Genomic DNA, 21,657 nt, shown 5'->3' on the forward strand with positions numbered 1-21,657 from the left:
ATCCGGCGGATGTTGTTCTGGCGCCCAGGACTGCAGCCGGCGAGATGGCGTTCAGTGACGGCAAGCCGGGTTGCGTGTTCGACCACCACGTCCAGACGGCCGTGTGCGATTCGCGGGCCAAATACCGGGAGAGCAGACGCCCTCGTGCGGTCAAGGTAGAGTCACTTCGGTTTCCTAGCTTTCCTGGGCATGGCCAGCCTCCAGAAAGCGTAACAGGGATGCTGTCTGAGCCTCCTCGCTGAGTCGAGGCGGCACGAGGACCCAAACATTATCACTACTCTCGGTCAGCTACTTACTAGACCGTTGCTCCACGAAAACACGATTTTTAGTTTTGTATTCTACGTGTTGACAATAGCGCTTCTCACAGGACGAGCACGGAGTGAGTTCAGTGACTGTTTTCCATTATCTTTTCTGGAGTCAGCTTCTGGAAAAAAGTCTGTTAAATAGTATACTCAGATACCCTAATATGGTGTGTGTTATGCTTTAGTCCAGAAGAGTGACAGTTTTGTGTATATGTTTTACAGACTGGATTGGGCAGAAAAAGTTCCATTCAAAAAAAAAGAAAAAAGAAAGAAAGTCGGTGACAGATTTGCCAAAGGTTTGTCTGTGGGGTGCATTTAACGAGACTTTTTTTTTAAAGGTATATACAATCAACTTGGAATCTCAGTACTTATTAATACAAGGCGTGCCTGCAGTGGGGGCCATGAAGGAATTAGTTGAACGATTTGCTCTGTATGGTGCGATTGAACAGTATAACGCTCTAGATGAATACCCAGCGGAAGATTTTACAGAAGTTTATCTCATTAAATTTGTGAAATTACAAAGTGCAAGGTATGTACAAGTTAAGCAGTGCCCATGCCTTGTGTTACTGTTGCTGTCTTTTTGGCCCCAGGGTTTTCCGAAAGGTATCCAAATCACACACAAACACTTATCACCCTCCATCTTCCTGTTTGTTTGTTTTAGGGGTAGTTCAAGACAGGGTCTCTCTGTGTGGCCCTGGCTGTCCAGAAACTAATTCTGTAGACCAGGCTGGCCTCTGCCTCACCGGTGCTGGGATTAAAGGTGTGTGCCACCACCTGCTGGCTTCCTGTATGTGTTTTACCTTTCCAGACTTCACTTGCGCTAGTCAAGCAGCCCAACAGTCACTTATAGCCCTGGCTCTTCCTCCAAATTTTTAAAAGGCTAACTTTAAAAAGATACTATCTTTTTCCTCTTACAATTGTGCTTTCCATCCTCTCATATCTGTGCATAACTGTTTTTGAACCTGTAGTATGGTAGATTCAGAATTATCTGCAGTGAATTTCCAGTCCTATGTCTTCATTACTTTGGAAGTTTTTGTTATTGTTGTTTTCGGTTTTTTGTTTGTTTGTTTGTTTTTGTTTTTAATACTGCTAAGCACATTTTTCCTTTTCTTAAAATCAACATGGCAAAAAGGTCTGCTTTTTGAGGGTCCCTGAGGGTGAAGGAAATGAAATAACTTATGTAAAGGCATTAGACTGGTACCTCCTATTAAGAGTAATTATTAGCAATGCCAATTCTTATTGTTATGGTTCTATATCAATCAACTTCTTTTTAATACTTACAAATGACATAAACCTTTTATTCCAAAAAGATTGAAGTCAACAATGCTTTATTTCAGTGTTCACCCTTTTGTGCGGGAAGAGTGTGTGTGTGTGTGTAGACTAGAAGCCAATGCCAAGTGCCCTCTTCAGTTGTTCCCCACCTTTATTTATTTATTTGTTGAGACAAGTTTTTTGTATGTAGCCCTGGCTAGCCTAGAACTGGCTATGTAGACCAGGCTGACCTAGAACTCAAAGCTTCCTCCTGACTCCAGCTACCCTTCTACCAGATTTAAAGTCATAGGCTCTATCATATTTTTTTGAGACAGGGTCTCTTACTGAATCGGAAGCTCATCAACTAGATTTGTTGATATCTTCTCTCTCTCCCTCACCAGCACCAGGATTGTAGGTATGCAGCAGTGCCCTGCTTTATGTGGCTGTCAGGGATCTGAACCTAGACACCCAAGCTTAAGCAAGTGTTGTACCCACGGTGCACTCTCTCTAGTTCACCTTAGCCATTTTTTTTCTTTTTAATCACTAACCTGATTCAAAAACATATCTTTCCCTGACTTTTGCCGTTCATGTATTTTTATAGTAGAGAAAGGCTTCACATTTCCTGGATCTGGAGTTATTAGTGGTTGTGAGTCACCCAGTATGGGTCCTGGGATTTTAATCTGCTCTTCTACAAGACCAGCGAGTGCTCTTGGCATCAAAGCATCTCTCCAGCCCCTCCTGTTTCTTTGTGTGCTACTCATAGCCCACCACAAAAACACTTGACTTCAAAGACTGTGTATCTTTTGCACCAGTTGGCCAGCTCCTCATGGTTAGGAAACCATATGGAGTAGTGCGTTTTTTGTATCTCCACAGAACTGATAGAGTTGACTCTGGAGTTAGCCATCCCAATTGAACCCTGGTTTTGTAAATGAATGTATAAACATGATCCAGTTACCAATTTCCTGGTGCCTTGGTTTCATCATAAGATGGTTAAGATAACAATTTAAGTGAAGCATTTATAGTATAAGCATTAATAATTATCTGTAGATTCAGAAGTACTGAGTTAACTTATTATAGTGCTTGGTTCAGCATAGTTGTTTAGTATTTCTTGAGTGAATAAAATCCTTTTTAAATTAGTTATTTCTCTTTTGTTTTTATGTGTATGTGGTGTGGTAGTGTGAGCTTATACACCCATATCCATGCAGGACCCTGTGGAGCAGAAGAGGGCATCAGATCCCTGGAACTCGAGTTATTGTGAGTTGCCACGCTGGGAATTGAACCTGAGTCCTCTGGACTAGCAGCCAGTGTTCTTAACCCCTTAGCTATCTCTCCCACCCCAGAAGGAACACAGTTCTTAATTTTGCATTGAGTAGTTGTTAATATGGTGTAGGAGGTCCTTCTGTATTTGTGTTGATTTCATTGGTTGAATAAAGAAGCTGCCTTGGCCTTTTGATAGGGGAATCCTTAGGTGGGCAGAGTAGACAGATCTGAATGCTGGGAGAAAGAAGGCAGAGTGAGAGAGCTGCCCACCATGAAGCTGCCAGGTCAGACATGCTGAATCTTTCCCGGTAAGCCACAACCTCGTGGTGAACACAGATTATTAGAAATGGTTTGAATCAAGATGTGAGAGTTAGCCAAGAAGAGGCTAGATATAATGGGCTAGGCAGTGATTTAATTAATACAATTTCCGTGTGGTTATTTCAGGGGCTAAGCTAGCCGGGTGGTGGGACGCAGCCCGCACCTCATACTACAGTTAATATATTCAGTATTTTCACTCATTCATAGAAGTATTTGTCTAGGAGCACACGCCATGGTGTGTGTACAAAGACAGCTTTTTCTTGCCATGTGGGTTCCAGAGATTAAGCTCAGGACATCAGTCTTGGTGGCAAGTACCTTTACATGCTAAATCATTTGCCAGTTTACTAAGTTTTATTTTGCTTACAAGTTCTATAACTCAGGCTAACCAATGGATCCTGAGTTAGTTTTTTAAAAGTGTAAGTAAGTGTGTCCTGCTTAGCTGAAAATCCATTGAGATGATTATTAGAAGGAAAGGAAGAATAATTTGGGGCTGGAGAGATTACTCAGTAGTTAAGATAGCTTGCTGCTCTTTCAGATACCTGGGGTTTAATTCCCAAGCACCCTTGTCAGGTTGCTCACGGTGACTTGTATCTCAAGCCCCAAATGATCCAATGGCCTCTTTTGGTCTCTTTCTGTGTGTGTCTGCCCACACATGTACAGAACACATACTTACAAGTAAATAAATAATAAGATAAATCTTTTTTTGGGGGGGGGGGGGGTTGAGACAGGGTTTCTCTGTAGCTTTGGAGCCTGTCCTGGAACTAGCTATTGTAGACCAGGCTAACCTCAAACTCAGAGAGATCCACCTGCCTCTGCCTCCCGAGTGCTGGGATTAAAGGCATGCACCACCACAGCCCGGCTGATAAATCTTTTTATTAGGAGTACTTGCCAGGTCAGTGTGGTCATCCAGAAACAAAGCATTTTATCCCCCCCCCAATACACACACACACACACACACACACACACACACACACACTTAAATCTATGGAATTCCTGTTAAACTTTTGTCTTAGGTAAATTTAGATTAAAAAGCCATGACTGGGTGAATGACTCAGCAATTAAGAGCATGTACTGCTCCTCTATAGGACCTGAGTTCGATTCTTAGCAACCAGGTCATGTCTGTAAACTCTAGCTCCAAGCCAGAGCCTCTGCACACACTTACACATTAAAAATAGTAAAATAAATAAATAATAATAATAATAATAACAACAACTTTCTGGGTATGGTAGTGCACACCTTTAATCCCAGTACTTGGTAGACAGAGGCAGGCAGATCTCTGTAAGTTCAAGGTCAGCCTGATTTACACAGTAAATTCAGGACAGCCAAACCTACATAGTGAAACCCAGTCTCAAAAAAAAAAAAAATGCATCTAGGGACTGGAGAAGACACAGAAACTAAGAGCACTTATTGCTGTTACAGAGCACGCAGGTTTGGAGTTCGGTTGACAACCCGTGTCAGGTGGTTCACAACTATCTGTTAACTCCAGTTCCAGGGGTTTTATCACCTCTGGTGTTCTTGGGCAACTGTGCTCGGGTGCACATACCCACATGCAGAGACATATACCTACGAATAGGGCATAAATAAAAATAGTAAAAGCAATGTTTTTTTAAGCTATGTGATTTATGTATTTTCCTTTCGAATACTCTTTAAATTATGTATTTCTTTTTAGGATAGCTAAGAAAAAGATGGATGAACAGAGTTTCTTTGGTGGGTTACTTCATGTGTGCTATGCTCCCGAATTTGAGACAGTTGAAGAAACTAGACAAAAGTTAGAAGAAAGAAAGGCTTATATTGCAAGAGCTACTAAAAGCAAAGGTACAGAAAGTCTGTTTTTTTTTTTTTTTAACAGCTTCTGTATATCAGGCATTGCTAGGGATGTGTGTCATTGTGGAGTTTCTGCTCAGTCATGGTCTTTGGTGTCTTTAACCACAGGGTTCTGTACAGTCTTGACTAGGAATGGAGAGAAGTTGGTTCATGAACTACTTATTTCTTACAGGATGTGAGAGGTGTTTGAATTTTATAAGTGCTATCCAGAAGGGGAGTGAAAAGGATGGCAGGGCAAGCCAGGCTGTATGTTTAAACACCTAGAGAATGAAATTGTCATTCATTGTGTTTAAGGAGCTATAAGTCCTAGAGGGTAACCAATGTGCCAAGGTTTCAGTGAGAGGGACCAGGACAGTGCTGTGTCCCGTGCCAGTGCACCCAGTGTCTGACATGAAGGCAGCGTGAAGCAGTTTTGATTTGTCAGCTGCTCAGAAGTACTCATCACGGGAAAGTTCAGATGGCTTCGTGCCCAGCTCAGTTGTTCCTGTCACAAGTAGGAACTAAACATGGTTTATCTATATAGTAGAATATTCTGAAACTATACAAGCTTTCTATGCAATGGCATGGGAAACTCTCTAAGATTACAGGTAGTGGAAAATGTAAAAGAACAGATTTTATTATCTTTTAAGTAGGGAGACAAGGAGACTCCAGAGGAACAGTGAGACAGTCTAGATAGATGAATGAGAAAATGTAGTAGATGAGTAGGGAAAGCAAGGACAAGGGAAGCTTGGCATGCTACCCCCTTTGTATCCTTTCAAAGGCCTTTAAATCTTGTCATGTATTCCCTGTTCTAGAAGTGTAATAGTGGGAGCAGAGCTTGTTAACATCAAGTTGTTTATAGAATTACAAGATTCTGAATGACTAAAATAATTAATGAACCATTTGTTTACTGTTCTGTCAACTTTTAAAAATATAACTTTGAAGATTATTACTTGACAAAGAAGAAACTGGTTCCAGAACAAAAAGGAACAAAAGATTCTAGACAAGATTTTCATTCACGTATACCCGGACTTTCTACAGCTGCTTTGAACACTTCTCCTGAGAATTCAAGTCCTTGTCTTCCTTATTCTTGTGAATTGCCTTTGTGCTATTTTACCTCCCAAACCACTTGTTTACCTGGGGACCATGTGGACGGAGCGTCAAACTCCTGTAGTGGCAGCAGGAACCTTGGTGAACTATCAGAGCACTGTAAGTACAGTGCCTTTTCCCCAGAACTACAGACGAGTACTTACAGAAATGCACTACCTTGCTCTAGTGTGCAAGAGGCTGTTACTACCTCAGAGTCCGTCTGCAGATTTATGCCTAGGACAACACAGCTGCAGGAAAGGAAAAGAAGGAGAGACTGTGATCGTGAACTCGGAACTTTTTCTGAAACAAACACAAGCAGTAACGAGGTTGTGATTGGACCTAAGTTACCAGGTCTTCCCACAGTGGATCTGCAGGATGACTCCTTGAATACCACGGCAAACTTAATTCGGAGTAAACTTAAAGAGGTGAGTTTTTTTTTTTTCTTATACATTTTTTATATTTTTATATTTCCTTATATTTTCTCGTATATTGAGATAACTTAGTTGAGGACAAACAACTGTATAGGAAATTATTTGGAGGAACTAAAATTATTTGTCTTTTTTATTTTGATGTATTTTCCCACCTTTATTTTCCAAAATGACATGATTAATATTTATTTTATTTGGCAGTAATTCTTGACTTAACAACAAACAGATATATTTTATGTCGGTGTAGGCACAAAACCCTAAATGTTCCAGTCAATCGGACTGTGATGGTAGATCCCAGATGTTGTCTCTCCTTCCCTTTTAAAGTTCCCTAGGTAGTACAGCAGAAGCTGAAATTAACAGTTATCATCAGTTAGTTCTCTTAAATTCAAAGTTACTGCAGATAACATCAAAGTCAAAATGTTTTTATGGTAGATATCCATAAAAAAAGGAATCATTTTGATTAATTAATTAGTTAATTTTTTTGGGAACAGAACGTGTGTTAGGCAGGTGCCCCATCCCTACCACATCCACAGCCCACAAGTTGAGATTTCTAAAAATCGAGTCGTCAGTTGCCCTACACTTGACACTTTATGTATGAACCTCAAAGAGTTGAACTCGTTGGAAATCAGATTGTCTTTTCCCGTTATTTACATAGAAAGTGAACATATGAAGTAGCTCATGAAAGCTTTCCTTTTGTGGAGTGGAGCTAGTCCTTGTAGAAACCGTCCATGGAGAGATGTGGCGTGTTCTCACGGCTAACTCCCGGATACACAGTCCTGTTCGCACAGTTGCTCTCCCGTTTGGCAATGTGACTAAGAGAGGCTAAGGTGACCTCATTTCTTTTACAGAGTTTTGTTTTCCACCTAATGGTTATTATTTGGTAAAGGATGAGGACTTGCTTCAGATAGTAAGTGTATGAACATGGATTTTATGTTTAACTACCAAATTGTGTCGGTGTGTGTCAGCACAGTATATCCCCGGGTGCACTGAACTGCAGCGTAGACACAGGTGACAGCTGTCTCAGTCAGGGCTGACCGCTTTTTAAAGTGCAAAGTCTACATCTCATACATGGAAATAAAAGAACAACAAAAAGAAATACTTTACCACAGCTTCTAGTATTCTTCCATTTCAAATCAAGATGTTCTTAATAGTGCTTTTGACCTAATATTAATAGTAACTTTGGGTAATGGAATAATAACAATGTATTTAGTGTTCATCCCTCCCCCGGCCCTCCTGGGAGTTGAAGATTGTACCATTTTTATGATAGTTTTTCCAATTTTTTTTTCGTCTCTCACACTGAACAGTCCTGTCTTTAAATTTATCAGTTATTACAAATGCTTCAAAATTTGATGGTGCAGACTCAGCAGGCAGAAGTAGACAGACCTCTAGTCTACATAGTGCGTGCCAGACCAGGCCAGCCCAAGAAGTTACACCCAGTAAAACCAGAGTGTCTGTCTGTGTCCTGTTTGTTTTCTTCATTGTAGCTGTTCTGTCTGGCGAAATCCCAACGTAGTTTTCATTTGCATTTGTTTAGAGATATGTGATTTGTTCATTTGCATTTCACGGATGGCTAATGATGTTGAACACTTTCAAATATTTATTGGCCATATGTATTTCTTTTGAAATCTGTTCTACTCATTAGCCTATTTATTGACTGGATGACTTGGGTTTTTTTACTTTATGACTTTTACAGTTCTTAGAGATTCTCATTATTAACTCCTTACTTGTTTAGTTAGCCGAGATCCCCATTCCGCAATCTATCTCTGTGCCCTTCAGTTCCATGCAGTCTGTCTGTTTGGAGTTCATCTGTCTGCCTCGGAGTTTGTTACTTAAGGTCCTTAATCCATCTTCAGGGGTGTGTGTGTGTGTGTGTGTGTGTGTGTGTGTGTGTGTATGTATGTGTGTGTGCGCGCGTGCGCGCGCATGCAGTAAGGGGTACAGATCCAATGTTCATTTTCTGTGGAAATCCAGTTTTTTAGCCCCCTTTGTTGAAAATGCTGTCCCCGTCCCCCGTTCCCGCCCCCCCCCCCCCCCCCCCCCGTGTTTTTGATACCTTTGTCAAAAAGTCTGTGATTGTAGTTGTGTTGGCTCATTTCTGGGTCCTCTCTTCCGTTCCACTGTTCTTTATTCTTTCTCCTGCGCTGCTTCTGTCACCACGGCTCTGTAATCTGAGATAAGATGTCGTTCCTTGTCTAGCCTTGCTCTCACTACTTAAGATTCTTTAGCTTTTCAGGAGTCTTTTGTACCTCCATGTGAATTTTAGGACAGTTTTTTTTTCCTTGTTTTTGGAATTGTGTCTTTGATATTTTGATAAGGATTGTGTTTATTCTACAGGTCACTTTTGGGAATAATAGCCACTCTCACAATGTTAGTTCTGCCAGGACCAGTGAGAGGGTTCAGTGGGCCAAGGTACTTTCCACAAGCCTGAGTCCAATCCTCAGAACTCACATGGTAGGAAGAGAACCAATTCCTACAAGTTTTCCTCTGACTTTCATACTCATATGCATTCCCTCATACACAAATGGATAAATATAGTTTTAAAAATTAATTCTGCCGAGCACTGGTGGCAAATGCCTTTAGTCCCAGCACTCTGAACACAGGGGGAGGTGGATCTCTGTGAGTTCAAGGCTAGCCTAGTCTACAAAGCAAGTTCTAGGACAGCCAAGGCTACACAGAGAAACCCTGTCTCAAAAAACAAACAAAAAACAAAAGCAAAAAAAAAAAAAAGGAATTCTGCCAGGGGCTAATGAGCTGGCTCAGTGGGTCGAGGACTTGATGCCAAGCCTGACCACCTGTGTTCTGTTCTAGCATCCACTCCCACAAGCTGCACACTGTGGTGTGGGTGGGATGGGGCAGAATAATAATTATAGATTATTAAAATTAATTCTGCCAGTCCATGAACATGAGAGGTCTTGCAATTTCCTGGTGTCTTTTTTCAGTGTCTTTTCTCACTATATTATGGTTTTGACTAGAGATCTTTGACCTGACTAAATGTATTCCAGGGTTTAAGTGTGTGGTGTATGTGTATGTACATGTTCATGTATGTGTGCACATGGCTTCCTCTGTCACTTTCTACCTCTGTTTTTGAGAGAGAATCTCTCTCTTAACCTGGAGCTCACTGGTTTGGCTAGGCTGGCTGCTGCACAGCCTACTGTCTGTCTCCCCAGTGCGATGCTGTAGGTGTACACTACTGCATCCAGCCTTTTGACCTGGGGCTGAAGATCTGCATGGCAAGGACCTCTCACCTGAGCTGTCTTCCCAGCCATTTGGTTTTGTTGTTGTTATTGTTAATGGGATTTTTTTTTCTCTTGGCAAGTTTATTGCTTTATAGAAAAGCTACTTTTATTGATTTTTGTATATTTTGATGAAACTGCTTATCATAGTTAAGAGTTTTCTAGATGAGACTTTAGAATCTTTTAAGTATAAGGTTGTAGAGTCTTCTAAGTATAAGGTTGTGTAGTCTACAAATAGAAATAATCTGACATTTTCTTTTCTGTTTATTTTTGTCTTTTTGCTCTGACTTAGACTCACAATATTAAATTGAATAAGATGGAAAGAAATGGACACTCTTGTCTTAATTTCTGATATTAAAGGAAATTCTGTGTCTTCCTCTAATATGTACCAAGATAAACACGTAATTTCTGTTCTTGATTCTATGTGCTGTGTTTCCTATGTGGGGGCCTTCCTGGAAATCCTAGGAGTGAAACTAGCTTTGTTGTGGTTATATGATCTTAATGTGTTCTTTAATTTGCAATAATCTATTTATTTATTTATTATGTATACAATGTTCTGTCTGCATGTATGCCCGCAGGCCAGAAGAGGGCACCGGATCTCATTACAGATGGTTGTGAGCCACCATGTGGTTGGCTGGGAATTGAACTCAGGACCTCTGGAAGAGCAGGCAGTGGTATAAAACCACTCAGCCATCTCTCCTGCCCCTGTCCATTTGCAATAATTTTATTGAAAACTTTTACTTTTATGTTGATCAGAGGAATTGGGCTATAGTTTTCTTGTTTGTTGGTTCCTGTATGACTTGTTATCAGGCTGATGCTGGCTTCTTAGAATGCTTTAGATAATAATGTTCTGCCATTTTAACTAGTTAGAGGAGCATTGGTGTTAGTTCTTCTTTAAGGGTTGGTAGAATTCAGAAGTGAATCCATTGGTCTTGGATATTACTTTTCTAGGGACTTTTATTGATATTTTAATCTTCTTGAGTTAATTTTAAAAGATCATAATAGTAATCCCACCAAATGAGAGTAAAGACCATTACCCAAATTCTTTTAGTTGAATTAAGCAAGCTTTGTTTTCTGTCAGACAGGGCTGTCTTCCTAAAGCAGGGTTGAGAAAATAGCGTTGAATATAATTGAGTGAGATTCATACCGAAAATAGCATTGAACATAATAGAGAGTAGAATTCATATAGTTCAAGATCTGCAAGGCGAGGGGGTTGTCAAGGTTCGAGGGTTTCCACAGGAATTTTGGTTATGTAGGAATTTGGCAGAACATCTCAAAATTATTGAGCAAAACTTCTCACAAGATAGAGGTCAAGGAATAAGGTCTGGAACATGTCAAATTCCAGAATATGGGTGAAGACATGGTCAAATACAAGTTTTATAGAAAACAGGAATGAACCTTTTTTGACTTTGTAACAAGGTAGTTTCTCATCTTAAGAAGGTTCGGGCTGGTCCGTCAATATATTGACTAGGAATTTATCCATTTCTTTGGACTTTCCAGGTTTTTGAAATATGTTTTCAAAGAATTTCCAAATGATTTTCTGAATTTCACTGGAATCTGTAAAACCTTCCTGTTTTTTTGGTTGATTGATTAGTTTGTTTTGGTGTGTTTATACTTTCTCCCCGCCTTTCTCCCTTCCCTCCCGCTCTTAGTTTGTTAATCTTACTTGTGTAAGGAAATAAGTCCTTATTTGGTTGTTCCTGTGTATTGTTCTTTTAGTCTACATTTTACTTATTTCTGTCCAGTTTTTACTATCTGTTGCTGTCTACTGCTGAGTGGTTTTTCTTCTTCTTAAACCAGGTGATTTCATCTGTGCCAAAGACTCCAGAGGAAGATACGTATACAAGTCACCCACAAAAACAAAGAAGAAGAATATAGCTTGCCAGCAAGTTAGTCTTCTCTTTCTTTTTTCTTTTTGAGTCAGGGTCTCACTGGGTAGCTGTTGCTGGCTGGAACTCTCTGTGTAGACCAGGTTGGCTTTGGGCCTCTGCCACTGGGTGTTGGGATTAAAGGTGTACTACCACACCAAGCTAAAATGATATTTTCTGGAGAGATCCTTTTGTTTTCTGTTTGTTTTGTTTTTTATGTTTAGCATTTTAATTATTTACAGTATCTTACTACTGGTGTTTTAGAGTAAACTAATTTTTCTGTATTTCTTTTTAAGCTGTGTGCAAATGTGTATATCCTTTTTGGATTTACACTCAATGTAGCAGAAACTGTTCTTTTCACACTGTATTAGTTCTTACGTTACAATATTTATATTGTTTGAAATAAATATAACAATCTGTAATGCAACCAGATCTGACTTAAATGCAGGTATTGAGCAATTCGTGTTCAAAAACTAGTAGTCTGATTGTTTCTGAATATCAGAGCTTCAAAATGAAGGCAGTTCTGTAAAGGAAAAATGCCGATACATGTTAGAGCAGAGATCTAGAAATACACATGCTATTGTAGCTTCTAAGAATAACTTACATGAATTACGGTAATCTAAAAACGAATTAACTTTGGAAACTCTAGGCTTCTATCCTGTCAGCATATCTGTACTCTTCTTCTGTCAGTGGACCATGTACTTTTGTGCAGGCTATTTCTATCTTCTTTACTGGGAAAAGTAAACTAAGAAGGCACTGTGTGCTGTATGCATGCTGGTTCTTGTCCCTAAGGACCTTCTTCAGTGAGTTGTGGCTGACCGTGTCATAAGATAAGGCTTATTTCAGTTGCTGTGGGGTGCTGTCAGCTCTGCCAGTATGGCTTTTCAGGGCTGGATGATGCTACAGGAAATCGCCAACAAGGGATTAGGTTCTCCATTTACAAGAGGTGGTTATATAGATTGCTGTGCTGGAATCTCAGGTAAAAAGTCTATTAACAGCCTAAACACAGCTGGAAAGAACAAATGCTCTCTGAATCAGTCTGCTCAGACAGGAAGCGTTATGTCTACCTCAGGACCCTGGTAAATGCAGTGTGCAACCATGAGGGGAGGGGAATGAGGAGTTCTTCATTGGTGCTGAATTGCATCTTTACAGGAGGAAAAGGGTTTGGAGAGTGGGTTGTACTGCTAAAAATGGTTAAGAAGATAATTTCCCATGTAGTTTGCTGTGTGGCAGTCCAGAAACTTCTCTTCTGGCCTTCATGGGAGGAGCTGTTATGTCGGTTTTCTGTTCATAAGTGCATTCCTGATCTGTTTTGTGAGTGTGAAAAGAATGTTTGGTTATCCACTTCATACACAGTAGTGGCCATGACAGGAAAGGGATAGGCTTGTGCCTTGTCAAGCAGGGAAAGAGGAAGAGGAAGAGGCAGGAGTCATCTTCAAGATGACTTCACAGCAGTCGAGGTACCACAAGACCACACTGCAACAGAACTGTCTGTGGCTGCTCAATCCTAAATAGTCTCCCTAGTCCTGTCCATTTTTGCTAAGCTATGTTCTGTCATCAGTCTCTCCCTCCCTTCCCCTCCATGTTCCCGGGGCGTGTGTGTGTGTGCGCCTCCTGCCTCTTTCTCTTTCCATGGCACATGCTTATTCCTTTCTTTGTGTGGCCAAAGAGTTAGCAAGTTAAATCCAAGTCTGTTAACTATAATTACTGAAATGGTAATATCTTTAGCCCCAAACTGGAATGAGGCTGATGACTTTATGATTGTCTACAATTTAGCAATGGGTTGAAGCTACAAAGGGGAGAGACTATCATGTATTATTTTCTAGTTCTTTAGATTTTTCCTTAACTAGGCCAGCAAGATGGCAGAGTTTGTAAAGGCACTTGCTTAGAAACCTGACTACCTGAGTTCAATTCTCTGGGACCCACATGGCTGCAGGAGAGAAGAGGTTCCTACAGTTGTCTTCTGGCTGCCACGCAAGCACTGTGGCATGTCCTGGATTGGGTTACTATTGTTGCAGTGAAGCACCATGATCAAAAGCAAGTTGGGGAGAAAAGGGTTTATTTGGCTTATACCTCCACTGTAGTCCATCACTGAAGGAAATGAGAACAGGAACTCAAAACAAAGTAGTAGCTCCTGGAGGCAGGAGCTGGTGCAGAGGCCATGGAGAAGTGCTGCTTACCAGCTTGTTCCTTTGGCTTGCCCAGCCTGCTTTCTTATAAAACACAAGGCCATCATCAGCCCAGGGATGACAACCCCTCACAATGGGCTGAACCATCCCCCGTCGATCTCTAATTAAGAAAATGTCCTACAGCCCGATCTTACGGAGGCATCTTCTCAGGTCACTCTTTGAGATGACTCTAGGTTGTGTCAAGTTGGCATAAAACTGGTGGGCACATGGTATGCATACCTTACACACACACACACACACACACACACACACACACGTTATATAATTTTAATGACATTTTTCTCTCATCTACTTTAAGTATAGTATTTGTAACTACCTTTGCATCTGGTAGACATGGTCCAAAGGCCTCCAACAAAAGCCTGTCTTTTTTTACCGCTTTTTCAAAGTCTGCAAAAGAGATCTTGCCATCATTGTCATGGTCCTAGAGGGAAAGGTGATGTCATGATAAATAATCCAAGTCTTTTTTAATTTTGCCATAGAAAATTAATTATCTAGACTGTCCTGTAAAACTATTGAGTTCCTACTGCTGAAGATATTATTGACACAAATCTATGGTATTTTTAATAGAAGTCACTGACTTATTCTTCTGACCCAAGTCTCTTAGCTATACACAGTGCAGCCCTGTCAGGAACACACTGGAATTGAGGAATAGCAAAACATTGGAAGAACTGTATTATCCTACTGTCCCTTTTGCAATTACACAAGTATAATGTGGCTCAGATATTTCATCACAATTTTATTTCTCAAAAGGCTTTATTTGGGAGCTCATTAGGAGAAAGGTCAGCCGTTAAGGGCAAGGCACATGGAGTTATCACAGTGACTGTCCAGACTGGGCTAGACTCATGGAATGGAGGCTCCAGGCTTCTGCTGAGATCTGGCTAAGTTGGAAGGTGTGGGGGGCCTGTAAAGTTCTGTCCACTTGAATCACAGTAGAAAGCAAGGGTGTGAGTCAGCAAAGTGTTATGGACAAGGTTTATGAGAGATTACGTATATTGTGTAGCATCCAGGGCAGGGAAACTCTGTGAATTTTGAATATCTGAAGCTGCTGCTTCAGATTGGATTGGATAAGAAGTCTGTGAATTTTCATTTTTGTGCATAACTTCAGACTCTGATCTAGAGAGCAGTGTGAATGGCATGAGAGAAAGGCGCATTTCATAAACATTTCCTTTCCAGAAAGGGATTTGGGGACTTCCTGCCAGTGATTCTTCAGCATCTGCACTCAGCCTGAGCAGCCGCTAGTATTTTACAAGAGCATGCCTTATCTTTCTCCCCGTCTGTGTCTGTCTCTCCCTGTCCCCCTCTTTTTCTCTCCCCGCACCCCGTGTGTGTGTGTGTGTGTGTGTGTGTGTGTGTGTGTGTGTGACATAGTCTCACAGTGTGACCCCAGCTGGTCTGGAACTTGCAATCTTTCAGACATATAAGTGCTGGGATTGCAGGCACGCACCCTTTCCTCTTTGAGTAACATCACTGAGTTTGTTGTTTTGGGTCCTTGTAAGGAAAGAGTGAGCAGCACTATTCCTGTAATAAGGAGCCACCGCTGCAAGGTTTTGTTGCTTTAATTCTACACAATTTCTCTACTTTAGTTTTTCTCATCTGAAAAGTAGAGACAGTAGTTCTAAGGATAAAATGGATTAATACGATAGAGGACCCTGAAAGGCCTGCTATGTAATAAGCACTCTGTAAGGATCAAATATTTTTTATTGTGGTTATTGATGTGGGAGTGTCATATATCAATCTGTTGATTTCATTGGTTAAGCAATAAAGAAACTGCTTGGCCCTCATAGGTTAAAACATAGGTGGGAGGAGTAAACAGAACAGAATGCTGGGAGGAAGAGGAAGTGAGCTCAGAGACGCCATGCTCCTTGCTCCCGGGCAGAAACATGCGATGAAGCTCTGACCCAGGATGGACGTAGGCTAGAATCTCCCTGGTAAGCGCACCTAGCGGTGCTATGCAGATGATTAGAAATGGGCTAAATTAATATGTGAGAATTAGCCTAGAAGAGGCTAGATAGAAATTGGCCAAGCAGTGTTTAAATGAATACAGTTTGTGTGTTGTTATTTCGGGCATAAGCTAGCAGGCGGCCGGGGTGCTGGGGACGCAGCCCCGCCGCTCCTATTACAACAGGTTATTTTGCTAAAATGAGGGTTTAGATAAATTGAAAGAATGAAATCATGAAGACACAAAGCACAAGATTTTACATCTGTTGAATCTGGCTTCCTCCCAAATTAATAAGGTTTTACTGGTAGTAATATTTTAAAATAATTAAACTAACATTTATTTTGCATAATGATTATGTAATCACCAAACCATTCCATATGTACCGAGCGCCCGCTTTCCGTGAGGCAGATCAAGTGAGAACTGTCCATAGGGAAGGGACTCGCTGTGGAGGAACAGCCGTCACTCATGCCATGCCTCTGCAGAGCTACTCGCTTGAATGCAGTGCTTCGCCATGCCCGTGCTTACCATTTTCTTCAGGCTTATTTCCACCAACTCCCTTATTCCTTCCTCATTTTCTTCTTCGGGGGACTGCTGGGAGAGACTATTCTTCAACATGTCAAAAATCTTTTCCCGGGAAATATAACCATCTCCAGTTAAATAATAAACTTCAAAACAGACTTTATAAAACATAGAAATCAAAAATTGAACCAATAAGATATCATTAGTTATTTCAGTATAAGATAATAAATGATACATATACAATTACTGATCTGATCCACTATATTGCAGAGGTTTTATAATAAAGTGCTTCTTATTAAATTTCTTTCCAAAGGATTAAATACCCCTTTAGAGGTTCCTGGATTTGGGGTTTCAAAGTATATCAAGCTGCAATAAATGAGGTGGATTTTTTAACCAGCTTTTGTTTCTATGTTATATATGTGTATTTACATAAGCGTGTGTGGCGTGTTTGTATTCTCTGCATATAGACTATAAAAATGAAGCACACACTTTACTGCATCCTCACAAAAGGATCTCCCCTCCCCCAGACAGTGGATGTCTTCATCTCCTGGGGTCTGCCCATCTACCTCATCTTCAAGCCTCTCTCTGGGGAGGACTTCCATGCATTCTATATCATGTCCTGGGAATGCAGCAGTGAAGTAGCTTTCTTAGAGTTCAGTGGTGTAGCTGAATGTTTTGGCAAAAACCAGGAAGAAAATCGAGTGTCAGATGAGATGAGTATCTATTAAAACTTCTCCAGTCCACAGTCTAACGTACAAGTTTAAGAAGAAACCCACTGTAGAAAACAGTGTTCCCCAAGTGAGCCTCTCCTAAAATGTGTCAGAAGCATTTGAGGAAGTGGACTAGAGAAGACAGATCATCTCTAGTGTTATTTAATCATGTGGCCCAACTACGATACAGCTTCTCACTTCTCGTGAGACTTGTGTAAGAACCCTGTACGGTTGGAGGAGCTGAATTGGAGTGAGGGACGGGTTAGAGTGCTTGCTTTAAAATGTGCGAGGTCCTGGATTCAGTCCCCGGCACTACATGGCACTCCCAGACGTGACAGAGTGGGAGCTACCTCATGAAATAGTAAACGTGAGAACTACAGAGGGCACAGAACCGTTGAATGGCAGAGAAGTTTGGTTATTCAAAATACTGCTCCAAAATGTTAATGTATTTTTAGCTTAGAAATATGTTTATTAGAAAATTTATGTGAGTATGTGCTGTGTAGAAGGAGCTGTGGGCAGGCCTGCTTTCGTCCCGCCCGGCTCCTGCATGGTTAGCTTTACTCCTGAAATAACAACACACAAACTGTATTCATTTAAACACTGCCTGGCCCATTAAGAGGCTGGAACTCATGGGCCAAGCAGTGTTTAAATGAATACAATTTCTGTGTTGTTATTTCAGGGCATAAGCTAGCCAGGCGGCTGGGAGCCCGGGCGGCAGGAACACAGCCCGCTGTTCCTATCTCTACAGTGCTGGGTGTGTGCAGGTGCCTGCCAGAGGCCAGAAGAGGGTATTGAATCCTCTGGAGCCAGCCAGCATGGGTGCTAGGAGTCAACCTTGGGTCCTCTGGGAAAGCAGCCCGCGCTCTTCCCTCTATGCTCCAGGCATCTTCTCTTTCTGTGTCCCAAATTCAATTAAAGTGAAAGAGCAAAAAGATACACAAACTTGCTCCATTACAAAGAACTCTGTAGTCTTTTCTTAAGCAAATGGACATGGTAATCAGTTTGTTTCTCTGAAAACTGGTATCTAAATTAGTTTTTATTCTGTTTCCAGAATTCATCCCAGGGAATCCTGACAGCAGGAATAAAACATAGGGCATGGATGTTACCCTGAGGGGGGTTGCTGTGCAGAGCTGCGGATCCGCACGCGTCCCAGTGCCCAGCATTCCTTTGATTTGGAATTGTCTTGAGCCTGTTCTCACTTCCCTCTCCTCAGTCATGAAGACCAGAGGGATATTAACGTCTGGGCTGTTAGGGCATGTTGAGCTTCATCCTCATTCACACACTTTCAACACCCAAACGACACATGCGTACATTCAAGGCCTGTTTTCTGCTGAGCTCACACAGGCTCGGAAACCTTAGTCTTGTCAGTGGGCTGTAACAGTTGAGCATGACAGACTCAGTAAAGGCAATGGGTCACAACTGGGTCTCCCAATTTATCTTTTGTGGGTTTTCTTCTATTTTATTTTTACATTTATGCATGCATGTAAGCATGCATTTATGCTCATAGAGGTCAGCAAACAACTTTCAGGAATTGGTTCTTTCCTACTGTGTGTGCGTTCAGGTTGACAGGTGGCAAGCGCCCTCACCTGACGAACCATCTTGCTGGCCCTCATGAGGCATTTTCACAAGGGTGCTGTAGAGCACACTGATTTCATCTGTTTGGTTCTATAAGCATTCACCTGTGAACAGTCATTCCTGGAAGAAGCTCCGTCTATTAAGGCTGACTAATGAGAACTCCAGTAATTTTGGAATACTTGGAGTCTAGAGCCTAATTACCTTGGACTATCTTTAGCTACTTTAAATGGCCATTTATTTTCTCCTCTGAATGTGACCTGACATCCTGGTGACTATTCGGTTAATCCTTTGGAATGTTTCCACCAGCCCAGAAGCTAAAAATGTCACCAGTGAGGTTTGTAACAAGTCCCCTGCTATGCTGTGACCACCTACCCAGTGCTGCCACCAATTTTAAAAGTGTTTGATCTATCTATAACTTTGTGATCACAAATATGCAAATTGGGTAAACCTGAATATGTTCCCAGCTGTGGTCACTCTAGTTAACCAGCTCCAGAAAACACTGTCTTGTCCCTTTTAGGGTGCCGGTTCTGTCACTGCACCCACACATAAGCACAGGATTGATGGCATAGCACTAAGACAGTACTTGTTTCTTACATTTCATCTTTTCTTCAAAAGTTCCTCGGAGAAACACTGACAGTCCTTTAACCCACTCTTGTGCATTTATATAGTTATCACTGTCTTTGTCAAATACATAGAACACTGAAAAGGAAAAGGAGTGTTTAAGTCTATTGTAATTGTTTTATAAGACATACACACACACACACACACACACACACACAACCCATTTATATAGAAAACTTTACTTACAAATCAAGGAGGAACTGTTTTGGTGTTAGCTTTTGAAAGAATCAAAATTATTAGTAATGTGGGTTTTTCTCTTTATTTCTAAAGCAGAATAGTCATTCCACACAATGAGCAATAATGATCCTCATTTGTGGTGTTTCATGGAGTTGCTAAAGCCAAGAAGATCTAGAGCTAATTAGCGACAGTTTAATAATCAAAAATAAAAAGCTGTGAGAAACCTGTTGTAGTTTCCACGTCTCAAACTAAATTACTAATGTTAAACATTTCTTATGTGTTTCTCACTTGTGTGCGTGTGAGTGCACGAACATGTACCATGGCCTTGTGTGGAGGGCAAAGCCTTGTGGAATTGGCTCTCTTCCATTTTAGGTTGCTTCTGGGGACTGCAGCTCAGGAAGCCAGACTTGCTGACCTATCTTGCCTGTCCAGTTTTTAAAGTTATCAATGAAACTTTAGTATCCTATAGAAAAACATTTGAATGGAGATGAGGGGTATATTGATGATTTTGTTTGTGGCAATGGCTTCACAGATATGCATGTGTCAAATCTTATCAAAAATGTATATTTTAATGATCTGCTACAGAACTTAACTGATACACCAATCACTTTCGTGTTTTAGACACGTGACATTAAATCCTTCCAATATAAAATGTCGGTTTTTACTGACACGTTTATATGAAGAAAAAACGCCAGTTAATGGTTTACACATCGGTGACCTGGACTTGAGGATCCACAGCTCTGGCGTGTACTTTCATGACTAAAAGCCCTCAGTTGTTTGTCCTTAAAAGATACCGCTAGACTCTTTAGTTCAGTGGTGGTGATTTCTCAAAACTTCCCTGCTATGAGCTACAGAATTCGGCATGGCTTGTACTGAAATCCATCCTCACATTCCCCCTGGCTGCTGTGTGCAGCACTCTCCTGCCAGGACCATTCCTCTCTAGTTTGGCACTGAGAGAAAGTCCAGTCTTGTGGACGGGTTCCGTTTGTTGTGACTCCTTACCCCTATTCATCAACGTATCATCAGTCATTCCAAATATGTTGTGTAGGATCCCTCGAAACGTGTTGCAGTCTAGTCTGGCATTAGCAAGCTTTCCACTGGGCCTTTCCGCCAAGCTACAGAAAAAGCGTATGAGACATTCAATCTCACTTTTCTTGACTGTAAAATAAGAAGACAAAAAGGATGCAGAGTTAATCACTGAGTAATTCAATGCAGTCACAGCTAGTTAGTTCTTAGGGTACCAAATGTCCATATAGGATGTGAATTTGTTACTGAGTGGTTTGTAGTGTTTTGCTTCTACCAGATCTGCAGGCTTCAAAATGGAAATTTGGAATAGTCACACTCTCATTCCAGACTTAGAAAGTGATGTTTAGGCATGCACAGATGATGTACAGTTGTGACAGAAACCAGGCGTTAGGCCTGGGGCTGGGGACAAGAGTTAAAGCATCTGGACTCTGTTTCCATTTCTTTATTAAAGTTGATTTATTCTGGTTTTATGTGTATGGTGTCTTCTCGGCATGTATATCTGTACCCCATGTGTGCAGTGCCCTTGGAGTCTAGAAGAGGGCATTGGATCCTCAGGAACTGGAGTTGCAGACGGTTGTAAGCCACTATGTGAAGTGAGCCTGGCCCTCTGCAAAAGCAGCAAGTGCTCTTAAACATCAAACATCTCTCTAACCCCCGTTTCTATTTCTTATCTTAAACTGGTAACTTAATGGCTTGTTGGTCCCTCTCTAGTAACAGCTGAGTGTCATCCTGGTTGATGTCAGATTCTTCAATCTCTTGAATGTCTGATTCTGTGACTTGAGGGGGCTGAAGTGGAAAGTGACCACTGGTTGCCACTTTTGTTTTCCTTTGCTTTTTCTTGATTCTTTCCTTGTTTGTGGAGGAAGGTGAGGAGAAAGAAATAACCATTTCTTTGTAAATAGTTTACAACATGCAGGACTCTCTATGGTTTGAAGAATGTGGTAGTTCTTAGGGTAGTGGCTGAAAATCTAGACAGTAAGCAATTTCAAAGGTGCCTAATATCATTTATTTTCTGGACCAAATTAAGATATCTTGCTTCTTGGGCTGGAGAAATGGCTCAGTGGTTAAGAGCATTGCCTGCCCTTCCAAAGGTCCTGAGTTCAATTCCTGGCAACCACATGGTGGCTCACAACCATCTGTAAAGAGGTCTGCTGCCCTCTTCTGGCCTGCAGGCATACACACAGACATAATAAATAAATAAACAAACAAACAAATAAATAAATAAATAAAAAGATATCTTGCTTTTTAATAGAAGCATACTGTACCAGTGCAGGCCCTGAAATAGGATGTAATGGTTATTTTTATTCATTGCCTAAGTCTTAAGGGACACCGATGAACCAGGGAACTGT

General features: G+C 41.1%; 2 protein-coding genes across 2 annotated transcripts in view; one reads left to right on the forward strand and one right to left on the reverse strand.

The window, feature by feature from the left end:
- Rbm48 (RNA binding motif protein 48) lies at positions 1-12,210 on the forward strand. Its single transcript, XM_041675651.1, has 5 exons — positions 1-155; positions 641-831; positions 4,801-4,946; positions 5,880-6,448; positions 11,485-12,210. Exons 1-5 carry the CDS (start codon positions 45-47, stop codon positions 11,560-11,562), a joined length of 1,095 nt encoding a protein of 364 aa, XP_041531585.1. The 5' UTR covers positions 1-44; the 3' UTR covers positions 11,563-12,210.
- LOC121463250 (EF-hand calcium-binding domain-containing protein 1-like) overlaps positions 11,998-21,657 on the reverse strand; it is a 17,839-nt gene continuing 8,179 nt past the window's right edge. The window contains exons 2-6 of the mRNA XM_041675369.1: positions 20,285-20,440; positions 19,079-19,183; positions 16,206-16,357; positions 14,058-14,162; positions 11,998-12,075 (exon numbers count right to left, since the gene is read on the reverse strand). Of these exons, the coding sequence (XP_041531303.1) occupies positions 12,019-12,075; positions 14,058-14,162; positions 16,206-16,357; positions 19,079-19,183; positions 20,285-20,440 (575 nt within the window). The 3' untranslated portion in view covers positions 11,998-12,018. The remainder of the gene's footprint in view (positions 12,076-14,057; positions 14,163-16,205; positions 16,358-19,078; positions 19,184-20,284; positions 20,441-21,657) is intronic.

The sequence above is a fragment of the Microtus oregoni genome, unplaced genomic scaffold (assembly GCF_018167655.1).
Source record: "Microtus oregoni isolate MIOR12 unplaced genomic scaffold, Mior012 000026F_ref0000081, whole genome shotgun sequence".
Classification (NCBI taxonomy): domain Eukaryota; kingdom Metazoa; phylum Chordata; class Mammalia; order Rodentia; family Cricetidae; genus Microtus; species Microtus oregoni.